The 15697-nt window shown below is 56.5% G+C and overlaps 3 protein-coding genes across 5 annotated transcripts; 2 read left to right on the top strand and 1 right to left on the bottom strand.

Annotated features, from left to right (window-relative positions):
* Nucleotides 1-242: 242 nt before the first annotated feature.
* hrob (homologous recombination factor with OB-fold) lies at nt 243-7914 on the bottom strand. 2 transcript variants are annotated; one of them, XM_028819475.2, is made up of 10 exons: nt 7824-7914; nt 7099-7149; nt 2059-2667; nt 1628-1711; nt 1245-1385; nt 1058-1166; nt 888-973; nt 695-817; nt 490-601; nt 243-407 (listed from the first exon to the last, which is right to left on the bottom strand). In XM_028819475.2, exons 1-10 carry the CDS (start codon nt 7824-7826, stop codon nt 349-351), a joined length of 1377 nt encoding a protein of 458 aa, XP_028675308.1. In that variant the 5' UTR covers nt 7827-7914; the 3' UTR covers nt 243-348. The 2 variants fall into 2 exon arrangements, with proteins under 2 accessions (XP_028675308.1, XP_051774980.1); XM_051919020.1 differs by lacking the exon at nt 1245-1385.
* A 1418-nt stretch (nt 7915-9332) lies between these two features.
* On the top strand, nt 9333-11993 carry asb16 (ankyrin repeat and SOCS box containing 16). Its single transcript, XM_028818431.2, has 5 exons — nt 9333-9686; nt 10074-10341; nt 10737-11229; nt 11396-11509; nt 11684-11993. Exons 1-5 carry the CDS (start codon nt 9374-9376, stop codon nt 11867-11869), a joined length of 1374 nt encoding a protein of 457 aa, XP_028674264.1. The 5' UTR covers nt 9333-9373; the 3' UTR covers nt 11870-11993.
* Nucleotides 11994-14226: 2233 nt separating this feature from the next.
* On the top strand, nt 14227-15690 carry tmub2 (transmembrane and ubiquitin-like domain containing 2). 2 transcript variants are annotated; one of them, XM_028818434.2, is made up of 3 exons: nt 14227-14329; nt 14509-15010; nt 15147-15690. In XM_028818434.2, exons 2-3 carry the CDS (start codon nt 14514-14516, stop codon nt 15496-15498), a joined length of 849 nt encoding a protein of 282 aa, XP_028674267.1. In that variant the 5' UTR covers nt 14227-14329; nt 14509-14513; the 3' UTR covers nt 15499-15690. The 2 variants fall into 2 exon arrangements, with proteins under 2 accessions (XP_028674267.1, XP_028674268.1); XM_028818435.2 differs by having other exon boundaries at nt 14282-14380.
* Nucleotides 15691-15697: the final 7 nt, after the last annotated feature.

The following is a 15697-nucleotide window of genomic DNA, read 5'->3' as shown; positions in this document are numbered from 1 at the left end:
ACGGCCAGGCCCGGGGGGGCAGCAGTACAGAAACCAACACACACCTGCCTGCCAGCCAGTACCACTCAACATTCGGCCTTGCCCTCGCTCTCCGAGGATGCCCACGTGCCTTTGACCCTCCACTTACACAGATGAGCAGAAGGACCCCCCCGCTCACTCCTCACCCTTGGTGCCCTCCAGGGTCAGCCCACAGCTTGACCCCGAGCGCTGCTGCCCAGTCCTTGCCCTTGGGCTCCAAGATGAACACCACAAGACAGCAGCGGGCAGCGAGAGCCGTTTACTCGATCCTGTCAATCATCCACAATCTTTACAAATGAAAGTCCCACTCAAGATGGCCGTCCAGCCACTCTAGCACTGGAAGGTCATCGACTCCTCGGGCAACTGTCCCAACAGGCCGTCCAGGTCATCTGTCAAGAGAGGACAACTCAAGTCATCGACGGGCCAGACTCTCAGCAGGCGGCGGGCGGCTGCGCTCTGAGCTCTACTCACCCGACTCCCAGTCACTCCAGCGGGTGGACGAGCCCTCTGCTGGCATCTGCAGAGGGGTCAAGGAGGGGCACCCGACGCTGGCAGAGCTACACGGCTCCGATTCCCAATTGCTCTGCTCACACATTACAAATCACAAGCAGAAAATGAATGCCACACATTGGCATGTGACCAGCGGCTGGGGTTAAGACACAAGATGGCTACCTACCCGAGGATTCTGGGACTGCTGACTGGAAACCCAACAAGTGCCATCAGCAGAGTAGATTTTGAGCAAGTTGTTGGCAGTTATGTTCAAGTAATGACTTCGATGAGATGGCGAAAACACTCCAACCTGGAAGAAAAGCGGGCATGAGCATACAGGTCTATTCTATGCTATACTACAGTGATGCCAGCCTACTCACCTGTTTCAGAAGCAGGACCGTGCCCACCTTCAGCTCTGCTTGCCTATCCTCCAGAAGCTGTCTGTGGATGGTGCCTAGCATCTCACCTGTAGCAGGAGTGAAAGGGCACCAGGGTTAGCCACTGTGCACATTGCACCCTGGCAGCAGCACGACTACTGTGTTCTGCCTACCTGTGGGGTCACTGAAGACCGCTTTGGCGTCGCCACTCGTGTGGCTCAGAGATTTCACTGCGACGGCCATGCAGGGGACTTTGTTCTTGGGCAACTGTTTCAAAGCAGCCTACAAGAAAACAAGAGGGCGAGTGAGGATGGGCACAGTGCCCCACAGAGAAGCCAACCTCAAATTAAGTGAGCAAACCTTCCGGAGAACCATGACGACACTGTAGGTGTGCAGAAAGCAGGGTGAGCTTCCCTCCTCTGCACCAAGGTCCTCCTTCATAGCCGTCCACGCTGCCGTGTGGAGAGAACCGCCGTCTACGGGGTGAAGGTGAGTGGTCTCCTGCCAAAGAGGGAAAGGGACAGCTGGGCAAAAACCGACAAGGACACGCAGGACATGAGAGGCAGCTGAAAGTGGCATTTTGACTGATTGTGTGCCATCGCAGGGTGAGCTGGGGGCTTCAGCATCGGTGCAGACATCACGCCACCATGGGCAATGGCCAATTAGGCTTCTCCAGAAACTTGTGGGTGGCAGCACCTGGCACACTCGACTCTCCAGCACGCGCCAAGGTGGACACTTCTTACCTGCGGTGGCAGCTTTGCCCGGGCACCATGGACAGGAGTGTGAGGAGTGCAGACGAGAACCTCATCCAGATTTCTGCCAGTAAGCTAAAAGACAAGAGCATTGCAGAAGAGGAGACAAGTGGCACAAATGAGACCCTTAAGACCAGCTGTGACGAGAACGCCCACTCAAAAAGGCGGACCACCAGTCAAGTCCTCCCTCCCGGCCCATCTTCTAACACTGTGTGAAAGCTGCCCTCAAGTTGCCAACTGCGTGCCCATGTGCTGACTTTAAAGTCAGGGCGGCCCCCCACTTGAGTCAGGTCTTCCCTGGACCTCCTCCTGTGCTGCTCTGTGCATTTCGTACTCCAGATGCGGCCCACCCTGGACTGACCAGGGCGCCATGTAACCCAACACCCTTTATGATTCCAAATCTGCACCCCGTGCCCACTCACCTGTCTGGGCAGCATACCCGCTGGTCCAGGGAAATGCCTTGTATTGGCCCGTGTGGCGCTCCACACTGAAGGAGGTGGTGTCCTGCTGGTGGCTGTCACCAGCTGCACTAAGTGATTGGTGACAACAGGTGAGGCAGTGGGTGTGCATGGTGCCATCATACTGGAGTCACGGGTGGGTGGCGGAGGGCAGTGTTCTAAGAGCTGGGAGCTGTGCCAAGGTGGGGGCCTTCCTGGTCTGTCCTGGACGGCACTGGTGGCAGTTTTGACTGAAATGTGTTGGCTTAAGAGTGGGCTGCACTGTGGCACTGCCAACATATGCAGACTTGGGAGCGGTGTGGCCTCAGAGTTCAAGTTGGTGACACGCGGCTTTTTGGCAGCAGCTTGGCAGGTGACGGCGTCTGCTCGATGGCGTATGCTTTTAAAGGCGAGGGCAGCAGGCGCCTCATTCTCCTTTGCCCGGGCACTGCGCTGGCAGTCAGCGGGCAGCATCATTCCTTGCACTTCTTGAGTTTGGCGAGGTGTGCAGCGTGTCGTCTGGCGGAGCAGCTGGATGGCCGGCCTTGGTGGCTCACGTTCACTTTCGACTTCCACCACGGCAGACAGGAAGGCCTGAGGAGGAGGAGGAGAAGACAAGCAGCGTTAGTGAAGCGGCAGAGCCCTCCCTGGTGCGGCCCCCCGGCGGCTCTCATGTCCCACCTTGGCCCCCCCCCACACATCATAACGAGAGCCAGAGGGGGCCCGGCAGGCAAAGCGCAGCTCAAAGCGGAGGCCATTGGCACTGATCATCATCATCAGTTCATTGAATGTCATGACGTTGACGCGCTCTCTGCTCTAATCTGTCAGACACACCTGAGAATCTGAGAACGCATCCGAGAATATTGGGGTCCCAGTAGTGTGACTGGCACACGCCAGCGAGGACTGCGCCATTCATTGGTGGGGACGCGTATGACATGCCACCAGTTAGAAAAAAAAAATCCAACTGACAGCAGCACACACCGAACATGACGCGGTCCTGCAGATGGTGGGTGCCAGCGTACCAAACGCCCCGCCCACATTTAACACGCACGATGGCAGCACAGAACGACAGATTTAAAACCTGAAGCCCAGGGCTGCCAATCCACACACACGGATGCCATCACAGACCTGGGCGGAAGGGCGAGCGAAGGTTCAGCTCCAGCAGCGGAGGAATCCAAGGGCTTCGGAATAAAAGATGACGCCCCACTGGACCCCTGGGCAGCAGCAAAGCCCCACAGATACTTCAGGAGGGTCCGAGGACTCGCTAGTGGGCCACACGACCCACTGGGGCGAAACCACTTCATGACAACATGGCCAAAAGTATGTGGACTGCCCTCCAAATGACCAGCTCCACTGGCAGCGAAACGGGTGACTTTAAACTGTCATCGGGTGTCCCCTTGGCCACAAGTCACCCATGATTGTGAAGTGCGAGGGTTGAGGAGCAACAGCAGCTCAGCCATGGAGTGGAAGGCCACACAAAGTCAGGCTGAAAAAGGTGGTGGCATCACTCACCACCGAGTGCCCAATGCCTCTGGAGGTAACATCAGCAGTGCCACGAAATGGGTCAACACGGCACGCAATGCCAAGTGTCAGCAGGATTGGCATACATAAGGCACGCTGGGGGACACTTCACTATTCAGCCATCTGAAGGAGGTGCCAACTTCTGGAGCACAAGACTTGCTGCAGAGAGAAAGAATAACGCCAGGGCTTCTGTTCCAGTTTGACTGTGCCCTGCTGCCCTAAGGCAAGGAGGAGCTCAAGTGGTCCGCACAGACCCCGACCTCACCCCTTTGAATGCCAACTCTCGGCCAGGTTGTAATGGGTGTGTGTGTCACTGGGAGTTTGCACCTTCCCCAGTCCTGCTATTGGTGGAAAGGCTGAATCTGTAAGGCCGGCCAATGGCTCAAGGGGAGGGAAGCACCTGGTGGGGAGGAGCCAACGATATGTAAATGGAAGGCGGGAAAAAGGAGCGAGGGGCAGATGCCATATAAGGAAAAGGGGAGGAGATTGGTAAGCGTCAGGTGAACCCGGGTTCAATTCAGGGCGAATTATGATGAAGACATTGGGGTGGACCTGACGGGCCAGCACCAGGGACAGCTGGGCACATCACCCCCACCACATTTTTCTTTTCCTTGTTGTCATATTTATGTGGTCGAGTGTCTTGTGCTGTGATTTGTGGGGTGGGCAGCGCCGCAGCGTGATGGTCTGTATATGGGGGTACTGTGGGGGTGAACTACAAGTTGAATTGGTCGCCCGCGCCCCGAGTATCTCTCTTTTGTTCTTTGCTGCCACTCTAGGATGGCAGCACATATTATAATCATGCCAGCTTGAGGAGTGGCACAAAGTCTTAACCTGACCTCTCAAAAGCTCGTCTGGCTTAATGGGCACAAAGCCCACCGCCACACCGGCTTCTTACAGAAAGAGAAGAGAGGAGGCGGCTATTGGGTGACTTTAGTGTTTGGAACGAGACGTCCACCAGGCCCCTAGAGGTGTAGACAACCGTGAGCCCCCCCCCAACAATGGGTAATGTCAGACCGGAGCCCTGCTGAGTGTGAAACACCCCAAAATGAGTCGGGGGGGCTCAGTGATTAGGTGCCCCTCACTTCTCAGCATGAATACAAAAGAGCAAAACTGACAGAATTAAGGGGTAGGAGCCCCCCCAAGTACTGGCAGCAGGGGGCGCGGCCGTTTGATGTGAGGGCGCATTTGGAATTTCACATTTTGGGCGGACGATGATGAGCCTGTCATTATTTACGTTGGCATGCAGTGACGTCAGAGACCATCGACACAATAAAACAAACCGACAGAACATCAAATAAAGTGACGGCGGAATGTCGCCCATTTACGAAACGCGGGCTGTTTAATTCAGACTTCGCTCATCTCTTCTGAAGTTGGGTGGCACAGCAGTGCCTGCTGATCAGCGCTGCCCCTTAGCAGGGTCTCCTCATCTTTGTGCTTTTCTGCTGCCCTCCAGTTTCCCTCCCACGTTGATTCAAGGGTTCGCATCCAGACTTTTTCCTGCATTGTGCCCGGTGCTGCCAGGACTGGCTTTTGCTCCCTGAATTGGGGTAAGTGGGTGACTATCATTGGCATTTGCTCTCAGATCGACATGAAAAGAAAGAGGGCATTTCTGAGAGACCACGAGTTGTGGCATCAGAGGGGACACTGTGACCAGCAGAGTCCTCCTGTGTCTGCGAATGGCTCTCACCTGGGGGGCACAGCCGAGTGGCGTGACAGTCACCCTTCGGCTCCTTTGTGATTTCACTTTAATGGCCGTCATATTTGACAAACAGACAGCCACAATCGTAAAGAGGAGCGAAACTCCGCACACAATCCAAGACAAGACCCCCAAATGTGCCATTGATTTCCAGACAAACTTAGGCGAGGTCCTTCTAAAGTTCATGTGTGCACAGCGAAGAGCCAAAGGGGTCCAGTGCCACAGCAACAGGACGGGGCATCCATGGCACAAACACAAGCAAAAAAAAAAATGAGGGGCACGACAGGCAGGGAAGTCATAAAGGTGACAACAAGATGGAGAACTAATGACGTGCCAACATCACAAAGGAGCGACTACACTGGAGGGGGGCACTGGCAGTGCCACGCTGGCAACTCTAAGGCCCACTGTCACGCAGTGCTGCACCAGGACACGCATGACTGGCTTACAACAGCAAAGGAAACCACAGACTGAGGGGTCACCACAGGCTGTGTCACTGAGGAGAGTCAAGTGACAAGTGCCCAGTTCTTACCTAGCACACACACAGCAGCCCAGCGCGCTCCTTGCACAGGTGACTACTGGCATCTGCGACACTACAAGTGATGACAACGTCACTTTATGAACCTTACAGCCACCACAAGGGGTCTCTCAACAGTAAAGAAAGCGTTCCGAGTCATAAATGTGCACAGAAAACTGGGAATGGGGGGACCTCTGTGTGTCACCCACTCAGGCAGACCACCACGGTGTTCCACACGACACCTAAACACCTCGCAAACACGGCACGGTGACACGGCAGGCACTGCAGCTGTTCTGGGATCCATGAAATGCTGGGATGGCATCGGCCTTCAGAACTCATTTATTATCCTCCTCTGTTACAGACCCCCAGACGCCCCTCTTGTACCCTCGCTGACACCTTTGTTTCTCCGGCCACCTCTGGACGTGAAGTCCATTTTAAATTTGCGGCGCGTTTTCTCTGTCAGTCAAGCATGCCAAGTGGTGCCAATTTAATGTAAGAAAACTGAAGCACGAAAGCGTGTGTGTGTGCGAGCGAGTGTGTGCGCAAGTCTGTATGTGCCTGTGCGAGTGTGTGCGTGCGTGTCACACCAGCAAAGAGACGCTCCTGAAATCAGCTGTCTGTCAGCCTTATGGATTGAGGACATTGACAGATGGCGACGTCACCGGTGGTCACCCTCTGGTCTGCTCGTCGGCCATGACAACCAAGGCACAAACCTTCATTCATTCATTTGAAATTGTCTTTTAAAACTTGAAGGATTCACTCTTACCACACGTGCCACTTGCAAGTGGAGCACCTTGGCACAGCGTGTACAATTCAAAGGGGCCATCATCATGTGTGCCACCGCGGCCTGGCGACAAGGCCAAGGGGCTGCTCTTCTAGTGACCCGCTTAACAAAGGAGGTCTCGTATGACAAACGGACAGAGAGGAGCACAACTCAAACACTCCACGATGCCAACAGAAACCGCGTCGCCAGCCCAGGGAGGGGCACTTTCAGAAAACACTGTAGGCAGCCTAACCAAAGGGTTCTTCTCCCAAATTCAGCCTCACAAAAGCTGCAATTAAAGACCAAAGAGATGTTTCTACTGTGGTGTGCACCGCCATCTGAATCCTGCCACCTGCCCACGTCCTCCACGCGGTCTGCCCAGCTGTGACCAGCATCTCGCAGGACCACTTGGCACTTCTCTTTCAAAGTGCAGCGTCATGCAGATGTGGACTGATGGCCAAATGATAAAGAGCCCACCTACAGTACAGCCGAGACACGAGAAGGGCCACCGGGTCCACGGGTTGGTCTCACCTCATCTTCAAAGTCCTCTTCGACGTTAAACAACGCCGGTCCCTTGTCAGCCTGCAAAAAAAGAGACGAGAGGATTAAAGTGAAATGTCAGCTGCTGGCACAAGTGAAGCACGACGGGGCAACAAAAGGGCAGCTGGCAGGCATGGCAGCGTTACATCAAGCCCACGACCAACGGCAGTGCGCCCGTCACCAGCACGAAGGAGGCCATCAGAAGCACCAGCTGAATCCACGGGTACACCAGACAAGGTGTGACTGGGAAGGACCAAAGGCGGCAGGCAGAAAACAGAAAAATGGAGCAGGAGGAGTGACAGGACAGCGAGGACCCCCAGAGCCCAGGCGAGACAGGCCGATATGAGGGTCTCCTCCGGCCCGCCCCGGGTCTCAAGTCAGCCTCCCTCCAGCCCGCCATTGCCTTTTTCCCTTTGCATTTCTGCCTACATTTTCCGTTTCGTTTCGCCCTCATTGAAGGCGGCCGCTCGCTACCTCCAGGACTGCCACTGCGCGTTACGGTCTGCTCGAGCAGCCGACGCTTCTCACTGAGCGGTCCCTCCGTCGTGCCTGTCATGGGGCAGTAAAACGGGTAGGACGCAGGCTGGACACGCCGAGGCCTCACGTTCTCCCGGTCCATTCCACGTTCTAAAGGCCGCTCCCCGCTATCGCTCGGTTATAAATGTCCGTCTCCGTTAATAAGATTCGTAGGCAAAAAAAAAACAACGCACTCTTACCATTGCACTCCGAGGCACTCCAGCAGCGTCCTTCTCACTTCGAGCAATACAAACAGCCCGCGCCACGCAGCGTCATGACGTGACAGGCGTGATCTACGGAGCTGCGTTACGTAAGGGGCGGGGCTCGCGGGTCGGCTGCCGTGGTGACGCGTGGGTGGGGGCGTGGCCACAGTGCACAGCGCTCGGCGCTTCGAAGTTGGTGATTTTGAGCTTAAGGGTTTGACTTTACGGTTGTGCCACTTTACCGCAATACACTGGTGGGACAGCGTGGCAGTCTCAAGCAGGTGGCATCCTGTGCGGGGCACCAGACGGGACACTCGCACATTCCAACCCCACCCACAGACCAGGGGGCAGCTCAAGCACCTACCTGTATGATTTCGTCCGTCCTCTTGGACTCGGCCTGAAAGTCTGTTTCAGTTCAAGCCTTCCGGCCAAGTCTAACGTCGCCTTTATTTTCCAGGATATAGCGCCATTTACAGACACACGAGAAACACAAAGTGACTGGCGCCACACAGCAGCGCAGGAGGTGCCCACCTATGCAGCGAGGCGCTATACAAGTGTCCTCCTCCGGCTGGCTGAGCCCAGTTCAGGCCCAGACGTCCCATCCAGGTGGTGATTTTTCCTCGTTTTGCAGTTTGTAGTTCTGTCGCCTGCCACTAGAGGTTGCTGTATTCCCTTTTCCAGTACTCGGTGTGTCTGTGACTTTGGACCCGAGTTCAGCTCATTGGCGTGACTGAGGCCTTCAGCATGGGGCCCAGTGCCAACGGAGGTGAGCCTGCCTTACAGTGCGGTGCCCACTAGGGTGTGGCGGGCATTCCTGATGGGCTCTCTGACATGTCTCAACAAAAGCTTCAGGAGCTCAGTGGCTCAACGCCCATCCTCACTGCGAACATTATAGTGCCAGTTAAGAGGCCCTGGGCAGAAGCACCTCAAGATGGCCTCGGGTACTGTCCGTCGTCAGATGTCTGATTTGTTGGTGCCAGCGCCAATGTGAATGCGCCATTCAGATCCTGGCATTAGCCATCGTCTGTGTGGAGTTGCTTGTTCTCTCTCTGCCCACACAGCTCCTCCAGTTTCCTCCAGCCTTCCAAAGATGCCCAGTTCAGGCCAGTCACTGATGTACTGGTGCCCTGCCTTATGCCCAGTGCCAGCAGGATAGGCTCCAGTCCCGGCGGCAATGAACTTGATTGAGCTGATTCAGCGTCTTCCATTCATGCCCATCTCTGTTCTGATTGCGGTGCCCCCAGGAGCCAGAAAAATAAAACGTAGTGGGAGGAGAAGCACAGGGAGTGAGAAATACGGGCAGCACATGGCAGGAGCGCCAGCAGCACCGCGGGGTCACCCACCGCAAATTCAGTGCAGAGCCCGAGGTCGAGGTGCCAGCCACATCTACAGCCAGCTCCCTGATTATGAGGAGGTGATGGCCTGCACTGGCTGTTCCTGGCCACCAGAGGGCGGCCTCTTGTCCTGCGTTTGCTAATAATAGCCGGCTGTGCCGTGTGACCGGGCAGCTGTGCCCGCCAATCTCACCCGCTCACTGCGCCGTGCAAATGTCCAGAGAGACCTTCGTCTTCACGTCCGCCACGCTGCGCTCCCTGAGGCTTCAGCAGGAGCTGCTCGACTGGGATCAGGAGCGCAGGGCCTTGGCGAGGCGGCACCGTGCCTGGAAGAGGGGCATCCGTGACAGCCAGAGGAGTGACCCCCCGCCTCAGCCTGAGCCCCAGTACTGCCGAGACGCCGCGGTGCACAATGCCCTCTTCACAGGGGACCTGCTGAAGATAAAGTCCATCTTTAGGGACCGAGCCATGGTGAATGTTATCGTGGAGGTGGCCAGCGACGAGCTGGTGTGGTCATCAGAGCTGGGTAGGTACGGGCCTATACCCCCCGCTGGTGGTCTCCCTCCTCTCGCTCTACCTGGACTCTGTTTCTGGGTGTCGTGCTACTGCTGCCGCCTCATATTTCACAGACCCCAGTCCTGTCTTGAGGGGTGGCATGGTGTCCTGGGGTTAAATAGCAGCTGATTGCTGTCTGTGCCCGTGACAGACGGGCACCCCGGGCAGGGCCTCTTCTGGCCCAGCGGCTCCCTGTGCCGAGCGAGTCCGGAAATGGATGGACGGGCGGACAGACAGGGGGATCACCCCGCCTCACTCTTCTCTCTGGTGACCCCACTCTGTCACACCCATCACCGTGCCCCCCCTTTGCTCTTCCCTCCATGTCCTGCTGCTCTCACTGCCATCTCCTCCTCCGCAGGCCTCTGGACACTGTCCCCTAAAGCGAAGCAGACGTCGGCCCTCCGCATCACAGCGGGCAGAGGCTACACGGCCTGCACCAAGCAGCTCCTGACAGAGGGGGCAAATGTGAGTGCCAGTCCCGGGGGGCAGTGTGCCCTGCACGACGCCACTGCCGGAGGCCACGCCGACTGCGTCCAGCTGCTGCTCACCTATGGTGCAGACCCCGATGTGCTCTCCGACGACGGCCGGGCTCCCTTACACCTCTGCAGCACCCTGGAGACCTACCAGTAAGAGTGTGTGTGTGTGGGGGGGGGTGGGGGCACCAGAACAGCAGGGTGGGCACTCCTTTAGTGTGAAAGGCGCCATATAAATTCACTGCATCATGTGCTCTGGTGGTCCGCAGCTCCATAATTCTCTCTCTAGTCCTCTTGTAGGACCCCTGGGCCTGGACAAGCCATCTGGGCACCCAAAGCCACCCACCTGGGTTTTGAGACATTTTTTGGTTTTACCTGCACAGCCCACCGGTCACCAAGAGTGGGATGTCATCATCCAGTTCTTGGGCCGTGTGGCAGCGGTCACCACGCTTGGCCCCTCACAACTGGACAGGTCACCTGAAGGGAGACAGCGACGTGGTTTTCTATATAGCACCTTTCACACTCTGTGCCTGCCTCTCTTTCTGCAGGTGTGCCCGGCTGCTTCTGGAGCATGGCGCAAAGGTCAATGTGCCCACCAAAGACACCCAGGCCACACCCTTGCACGTGGCGGCCACCCATGGCCTGGAAGAGCACGTCAAGCTGTACCTGCACTGTGGCGCCAACGTGTCCATCCGCAACCGAGAAGGAGAAACGCCACTCAACGTCGCCTGTGCCTCGGCCGAGAAGTCGGACGATAGCGGCCGCTACTATCGGGTGGTCCGCAAGCTCCTGGAAAATGGGGCAGATGCCAAGGTGGCGGGCAGGAAGAAGCATAGCCCCCTGCACAACGCCTGTGCCAACTGCAACTTCAGGATTGTTGAGCTGCTCCTGGCGTACGGCGCTCCGGTCAACGACACCAACTACGCTGGGCACACTCCACTAGACTGTGCGCTGCAGACGCTAGACGATTATGCCACCTGCTGGCCGGAGGGCATCGTGCGGACCCTGCTCAATCACGGAGCCTTTCCTCCACGGCCCCAGGTCCACACATCACCCCCGGTGTCTCTGAATGGTCTCCAGGGGGCAGCAGTGTGCTACTAGTGGTGACGCCCGTGGCACCCTGCTCGCCCAACTGCTGACCATGGGGACAGAACAGCAAGGCGCTATATAAACTTCGCTCTAACTTGTACCCTCTCATCATCCACAGGCACTCAGGCTGTGTGTCTGCTCGCCGGCCACTATGGAGGTCGTACTCAACTGCTACCAGAGCGTGCCCAACGTCGAGTCCTGGATGGACCTAGTGCCCGCACCCCTGTGGCAGGTAAGAGGAGCTAGATGGGGGTCTTTACAGGACAGGGGGGCAGTGTGGCCACAGTGACAGCAAGGAGAGGGCTTCATTCGGGAGTGGGGACTGGACCTGCACTAGAGCTGTGCCACCTCGCCAGTCTGTGCCCAGGGGCTCATCTTTTCATGCCTGCACTTTGTCCATTTGCAGGAACACCACACGTTCTACAGCTCCGTTCTGCGGATGGTCGTTCAACCTCGGCGCCTGCAGCACCTGGCACGCTGTGCTCTGCGCCATCACCTGGGATCTCTGTGCCATCACACTCTACCCCGCCTGGGACTGCCACCCTCCCTTTTGAACTTTGTGCTGCTGAAGAACGAGGGCCGCATCGAGTGAGGGAAGCCCCCCTGGACAGACAGCTGGGAGGGAAGGCAAAATATGACAGAGAGCTACTGCACCTGCCTGGCATTCACTCGTCTGACCAGTAAACTCCTCCAATAAATTGATGAACCCACCAGTTTGTCCGTAGCCTGCTTAAAACGAGGGCACACGCCAGCCCCCCAGAAACACCTAGATCCTGTCCAGGGTTGGCTCCTGCTTTGCCCCCAGTGCTGTGGAGTTAGGGGTTAGGATGCTGCCCCCTGGGACCCTGACCTGGATTAAGAGGCTTTGAGGCTGCAACTTTACACACAAACTCCCCCCAGGCTGACCAGAGTGTCCATCGGGGGTGACAGCACTGCCCACCAATGTCACTTGATGTTTGGAGTTTCGTCGGCACGTCAAGGTCCTGATATTTGATGTTACGTTTGAAAGGCCAAGGGGCCGATTCTGCTGAGCCCCCCACAAATGCCCACTTTGAGGACCTCCTGGCCGTTGCTGCGCTAACAATGGGAATTGAAGAGGAGGAGTCGGGAAGAGCGAGCGCCGCAGCCTCAGCCCTGTGCTGGCAACGCGAACAGCAGGGGGCGCTGCTGGTGGGGAGGCACGGGCACCATTTGACTAAGAGGCTCACCGGGGGGGGGTCTGTGGACCACCCTCTGCGGCGAGACGAGGAAAAAAAATCACAAAGCGTCATGAGCTCCACAAGTGGACGAGGTTTGTGTTTTATTAAAGGAAAACAAAAGAAAATGAATAATAATAATAATAATATTAATAATAATAATAATAATGAAGGAACAAACGGGAATGAAAATGGCAGGCGACCTTCGCACACGGCCACAGGACCCCTGATGCGTCCGTCCACCATCACCTGACTTGGGCGTGGAGGGCTGACATCAAGTGAGCATTGGGGGGATCGGGGTGGGGGGGGGTATGTCGTATCTTAATTACATTTATTCACCAAAGCCCACCTTCCCTCCAAGGACAGATGCAATGCCCACTTTGTTTTTATCTCTCAAGGTTCAAAACTTCTTGCTGTTGTGGGTGGACGTCAGCCAATGAGAGTGAAGACAGCAGGACATGGCACAAGCGCCAAGCCTGGATGAGTGGCAGGCGTACACTGAAGAAGCCCCCCAACTCATAATCACCACTCAGGGACGGTCAGTGGTAGCTGATGAGTGAAGATGCCAGCTGCCGTTTATTTATTGTGACACAGTGACGTTTCAGTAGGCACAAAGCTTAAGTAAGCAGCGTCACTGGTGGGCCTCCAAGAACAAACTAAGCTGGCATTGACACGTCAGGTGAAATTAAACACACAATCGAAATGGCATTTGTCAGGATCCCCACCCTGGCACCTCTGCCAGATGAAACTCTTCGTGAAGTGCTTTAACGTGGTGGGCTACGGAGCTTTACAGCACAAGCGGGTTTAAGAATCAGTGCCATGCAGCTCTGTAAAGTACCCAGTGGGCTGTCATGCCCAGTCTGTGCCCAAGAACCCCAGTCGCGGTCAGCTCCTATTTCCGTTCAGGCACCCGACCACCCTGCAGCTTTGGTCTTCATCTACCAAGCCTGTGTGTGTGTCGCTTCTCTCGTCCACAACTGGAGAGACTGCAGCTGGCCGGGGGGGCTCTGCCTCGAGTTGCTAAGCCCCCCACCCCCTCTGGGTTACCGACACTGGCTTGCTCTCAGTAATGCAGGACACTGCGGCCGCCTACCCGGGCCTACCTACTCTCTCTTCTGTTTCCTCTTCCGGTGTCCTGTTGGTGGTGGCCATCTACCCAAAGCACCATGATGTTCCAACAATGATGGATGGATTAAAAGCCAGAAGTCTGTATAACCATCAGCATCAAGTGACTCCGTGAGAACCCGAACTACAAAGAGGACTATGTCATTTATGTTAGGTAGAATGCCCAGAGGGGACTGGGTGGTCTCGTGGCCTGGAACCCCTACAGATTTTATTTTTTTCTCCAGCTTTCTGGAGTTTTTTTTTTTTTGTTTTTTCTGTCCCCCCTGGCCATCGGACCTTATGCCTTTTCTATGTTAACTAATGTTGTCTTATTTTAATTTTGTATTTTGTCTTTTATTTTTCTTTTCTTCATTATGTAAAGCACTTTGAGCTACTTTTTCTATGAAAATGTGCTATAGAAATAAATGTTGTTGTTGTGACAAGTGACCCTGCTGGGTCCGCACGATCGATTCCTAACAGGAACCTAACGACGTGCCCACAGTAACTCAGCGGTGCCCGCAGCCCCAAGCTGAGGCCGTGAATGTGCCACCCGAGCCTCCCTTCTCCCGCTTTTACCGCCCGACGCCTCCCAAGGCACAAGTCAAAGCGCGCGCGCGCGCGCACGCCGCTCAAGTCGTCGCCTTCGAATTAAAGAGGCGGGTGGCTCGCGAACTCCGGTGACGCCCCGCCCACGTGACGCTCGGGCTGCGCACGCGCGCCTTGATGACGTAGTGGCGCCATGGACGTCTAAGGTAAGCGGGGCTGCGGGCCGTTCCTGGAAGATGGGCCGAACCGGGAAGCAGGTAAAGCGCGCCCGGCGACGGTCACCGTGATGGTGACCGTGACCGTGATGAGCGCGCCGGGGCGGGTCGGAGCAGAACGCAGCTCTGCGAGCCGCCTTCGTAACGCCGCTGTCGTTGTGTTTGCACAGATGTGATGGAGCGGGCCATTATGACATTCGTCGAGGGGGTCGGAGATGAGGTGACCATCGCCGGAGGGGTGCTGCTTCTGGGCCTGGCGCTGGTGCTGGCCTGGTTTTCCACCTACGTTGCCGAGCGCGGAGAGCACCTGCTAGGAGACGGCCCCCACTCCTCCTTGGTGGGCACGGACATGTACGTGGGGGGTGCCCTCCCGGCTGAGCTGGTCGAGGCTCAGGCTAACGCCCCGAGCCTGGCGGACAAGCCGGAGGACGAGGAGGTCAGTGGCAGCCCCGAACAGACCCCGAGCGAGGGCACCTCCGAGGCCAGCGCCGTGGACCAGCTCTTTGACATCCAGGGGCTGCGGAAAAGCGGAGCTTTGGATGGTCACTTGCAGCCCACTGCCAGTCACCCACCTACGGAGAGCGGCTCGTTCAGAATTCGGCTCAAGTTCCTGAATGACACCGAAGAAGTGGCGGCCGTGAAGCCCGAGGACACCATCGGCCTGCTCAAGAGGTACATTTTGATTTATTGAGGGGGTGTGCTCTCCGTCGCTTTGTGTGCCACTCGGACCGGTGCCCTCTAGGGTCCCGGGAGTGAACCTGTTGGTGCCAGTCTTTAACACCCGCCTTTATTGTTTCTCCCCACCCAGCAAGCACTTCTCTGGACAAGAGCAGAAGATAAAGTTCATCTACCAGGGTCAGCTGCTGCAGGACCACTCACGGACTCTGCTGTCACTCAACATCACCGAGAACTGTGTCATTCACTGCCACCTGTCTCAGCGCCCACTCGAGTCTGCCTCCGAACTGCCCGCCCTGACGGACCAGGGGGCTCCCGGCACCAATGTGGGCAACTTAATGATCCCCATGTTCATAGTCATGCTGGCAGTCGTTTGGTATTTCCGCATCAACTATCGGCAGTTCTTCACGGCCCCCGCCACGGTCTCCTTGGTCGGTGTGACCGTCTTCTTCAGCTTCCTCATCTTTGGAATGTATGGACGATAGAGAAGGGAGGCGAGGGGGTGTGGGCACGGTGGGGCTCGAGGCGCCAGCACAAGCATGCTCTGCTCTGCTCGCTTGCTCCTTGGCACACTTTCTCTTTGGGCGGGGGGGGGGGGGGGTTTGTGTTCGCCAGCCAGCCCGCCCGCCTTCATGCTGTTCTTTATTTATTCCAAATAAACAAAGCGATCAAACCTCTCTCTGT

This window comes from Erpetoichthys calabaricus, chromosome 14 (genome assembly GCF_900747795.2).
Source record: "Erpetoichthys calabaricus chromosome 14, fErpCal1.3, whole genome shotgun sequence".
Lineage (NCBI taxonomy): Eukaryota > Metazoa > Chordata > Cladistia > Polypteriformes > Polypteridae > Erpetoichthys > Erpetoichthys calabaricus.
Note: the sequence above shows the minus strand (reverse complement) of the source record. Positions and strands in the feature narration are given on the sequence as shown.

Bases quoted from the DNA above. Each gene is read 5' to 3' on its own strand.
- asb16 (XM_028818431.2), top strand. From the start codon at position 9,374: ATGTCCAGAGAGACCTTCGTCTTCACGTCCGCCACGCTGCGCTCCCTG. The intron at 9,687-10,073 runs GTAGGTACGGGC...CCTCCTCCGCAG, and splicing joins GGTGTGGTCATCAGAGCTGG to GCCTCTGGACACTGTCCCCT. The intron at 11,230-11,395 runs GTCCACACATCA...CATCATCCACAG, and splicing joins CCTTTCCTCCACGGCCCCAG to GCACTCAGGCTGTGTGTCTG.
- hrob (XM_028819475.2), bottom strand. The intron at 2,668-7,098 runs GTGAGACCAACC...CCTCCTCCTCAG, and splicing joins AAGAGGACTTTGAAGATGAG to GCCTTCCTGTCTGCCGTGGT. The intron at 408-489 runs GTGAGTAGAGCT...CTCTCTTGACAG, and splicing joins CTGGAGTGACTGGGAGTCGG to ATGACCTGGACGGCCTGTTG.
- tmub2 (XM_028818434.2), top strand. From the start codon at position 14,514: ATGGAGCGGGCCATTATGACATTCGTCGAGGGGGTCGGAGATGAGGTG. The intron at 15,011-15,146 runs GTACATTTTGAT...CTCCCCACCCAG, and splicing joins ACCATCGGCCTGCTCAAGAG to CAAGCACTTCTCTGGACAAG.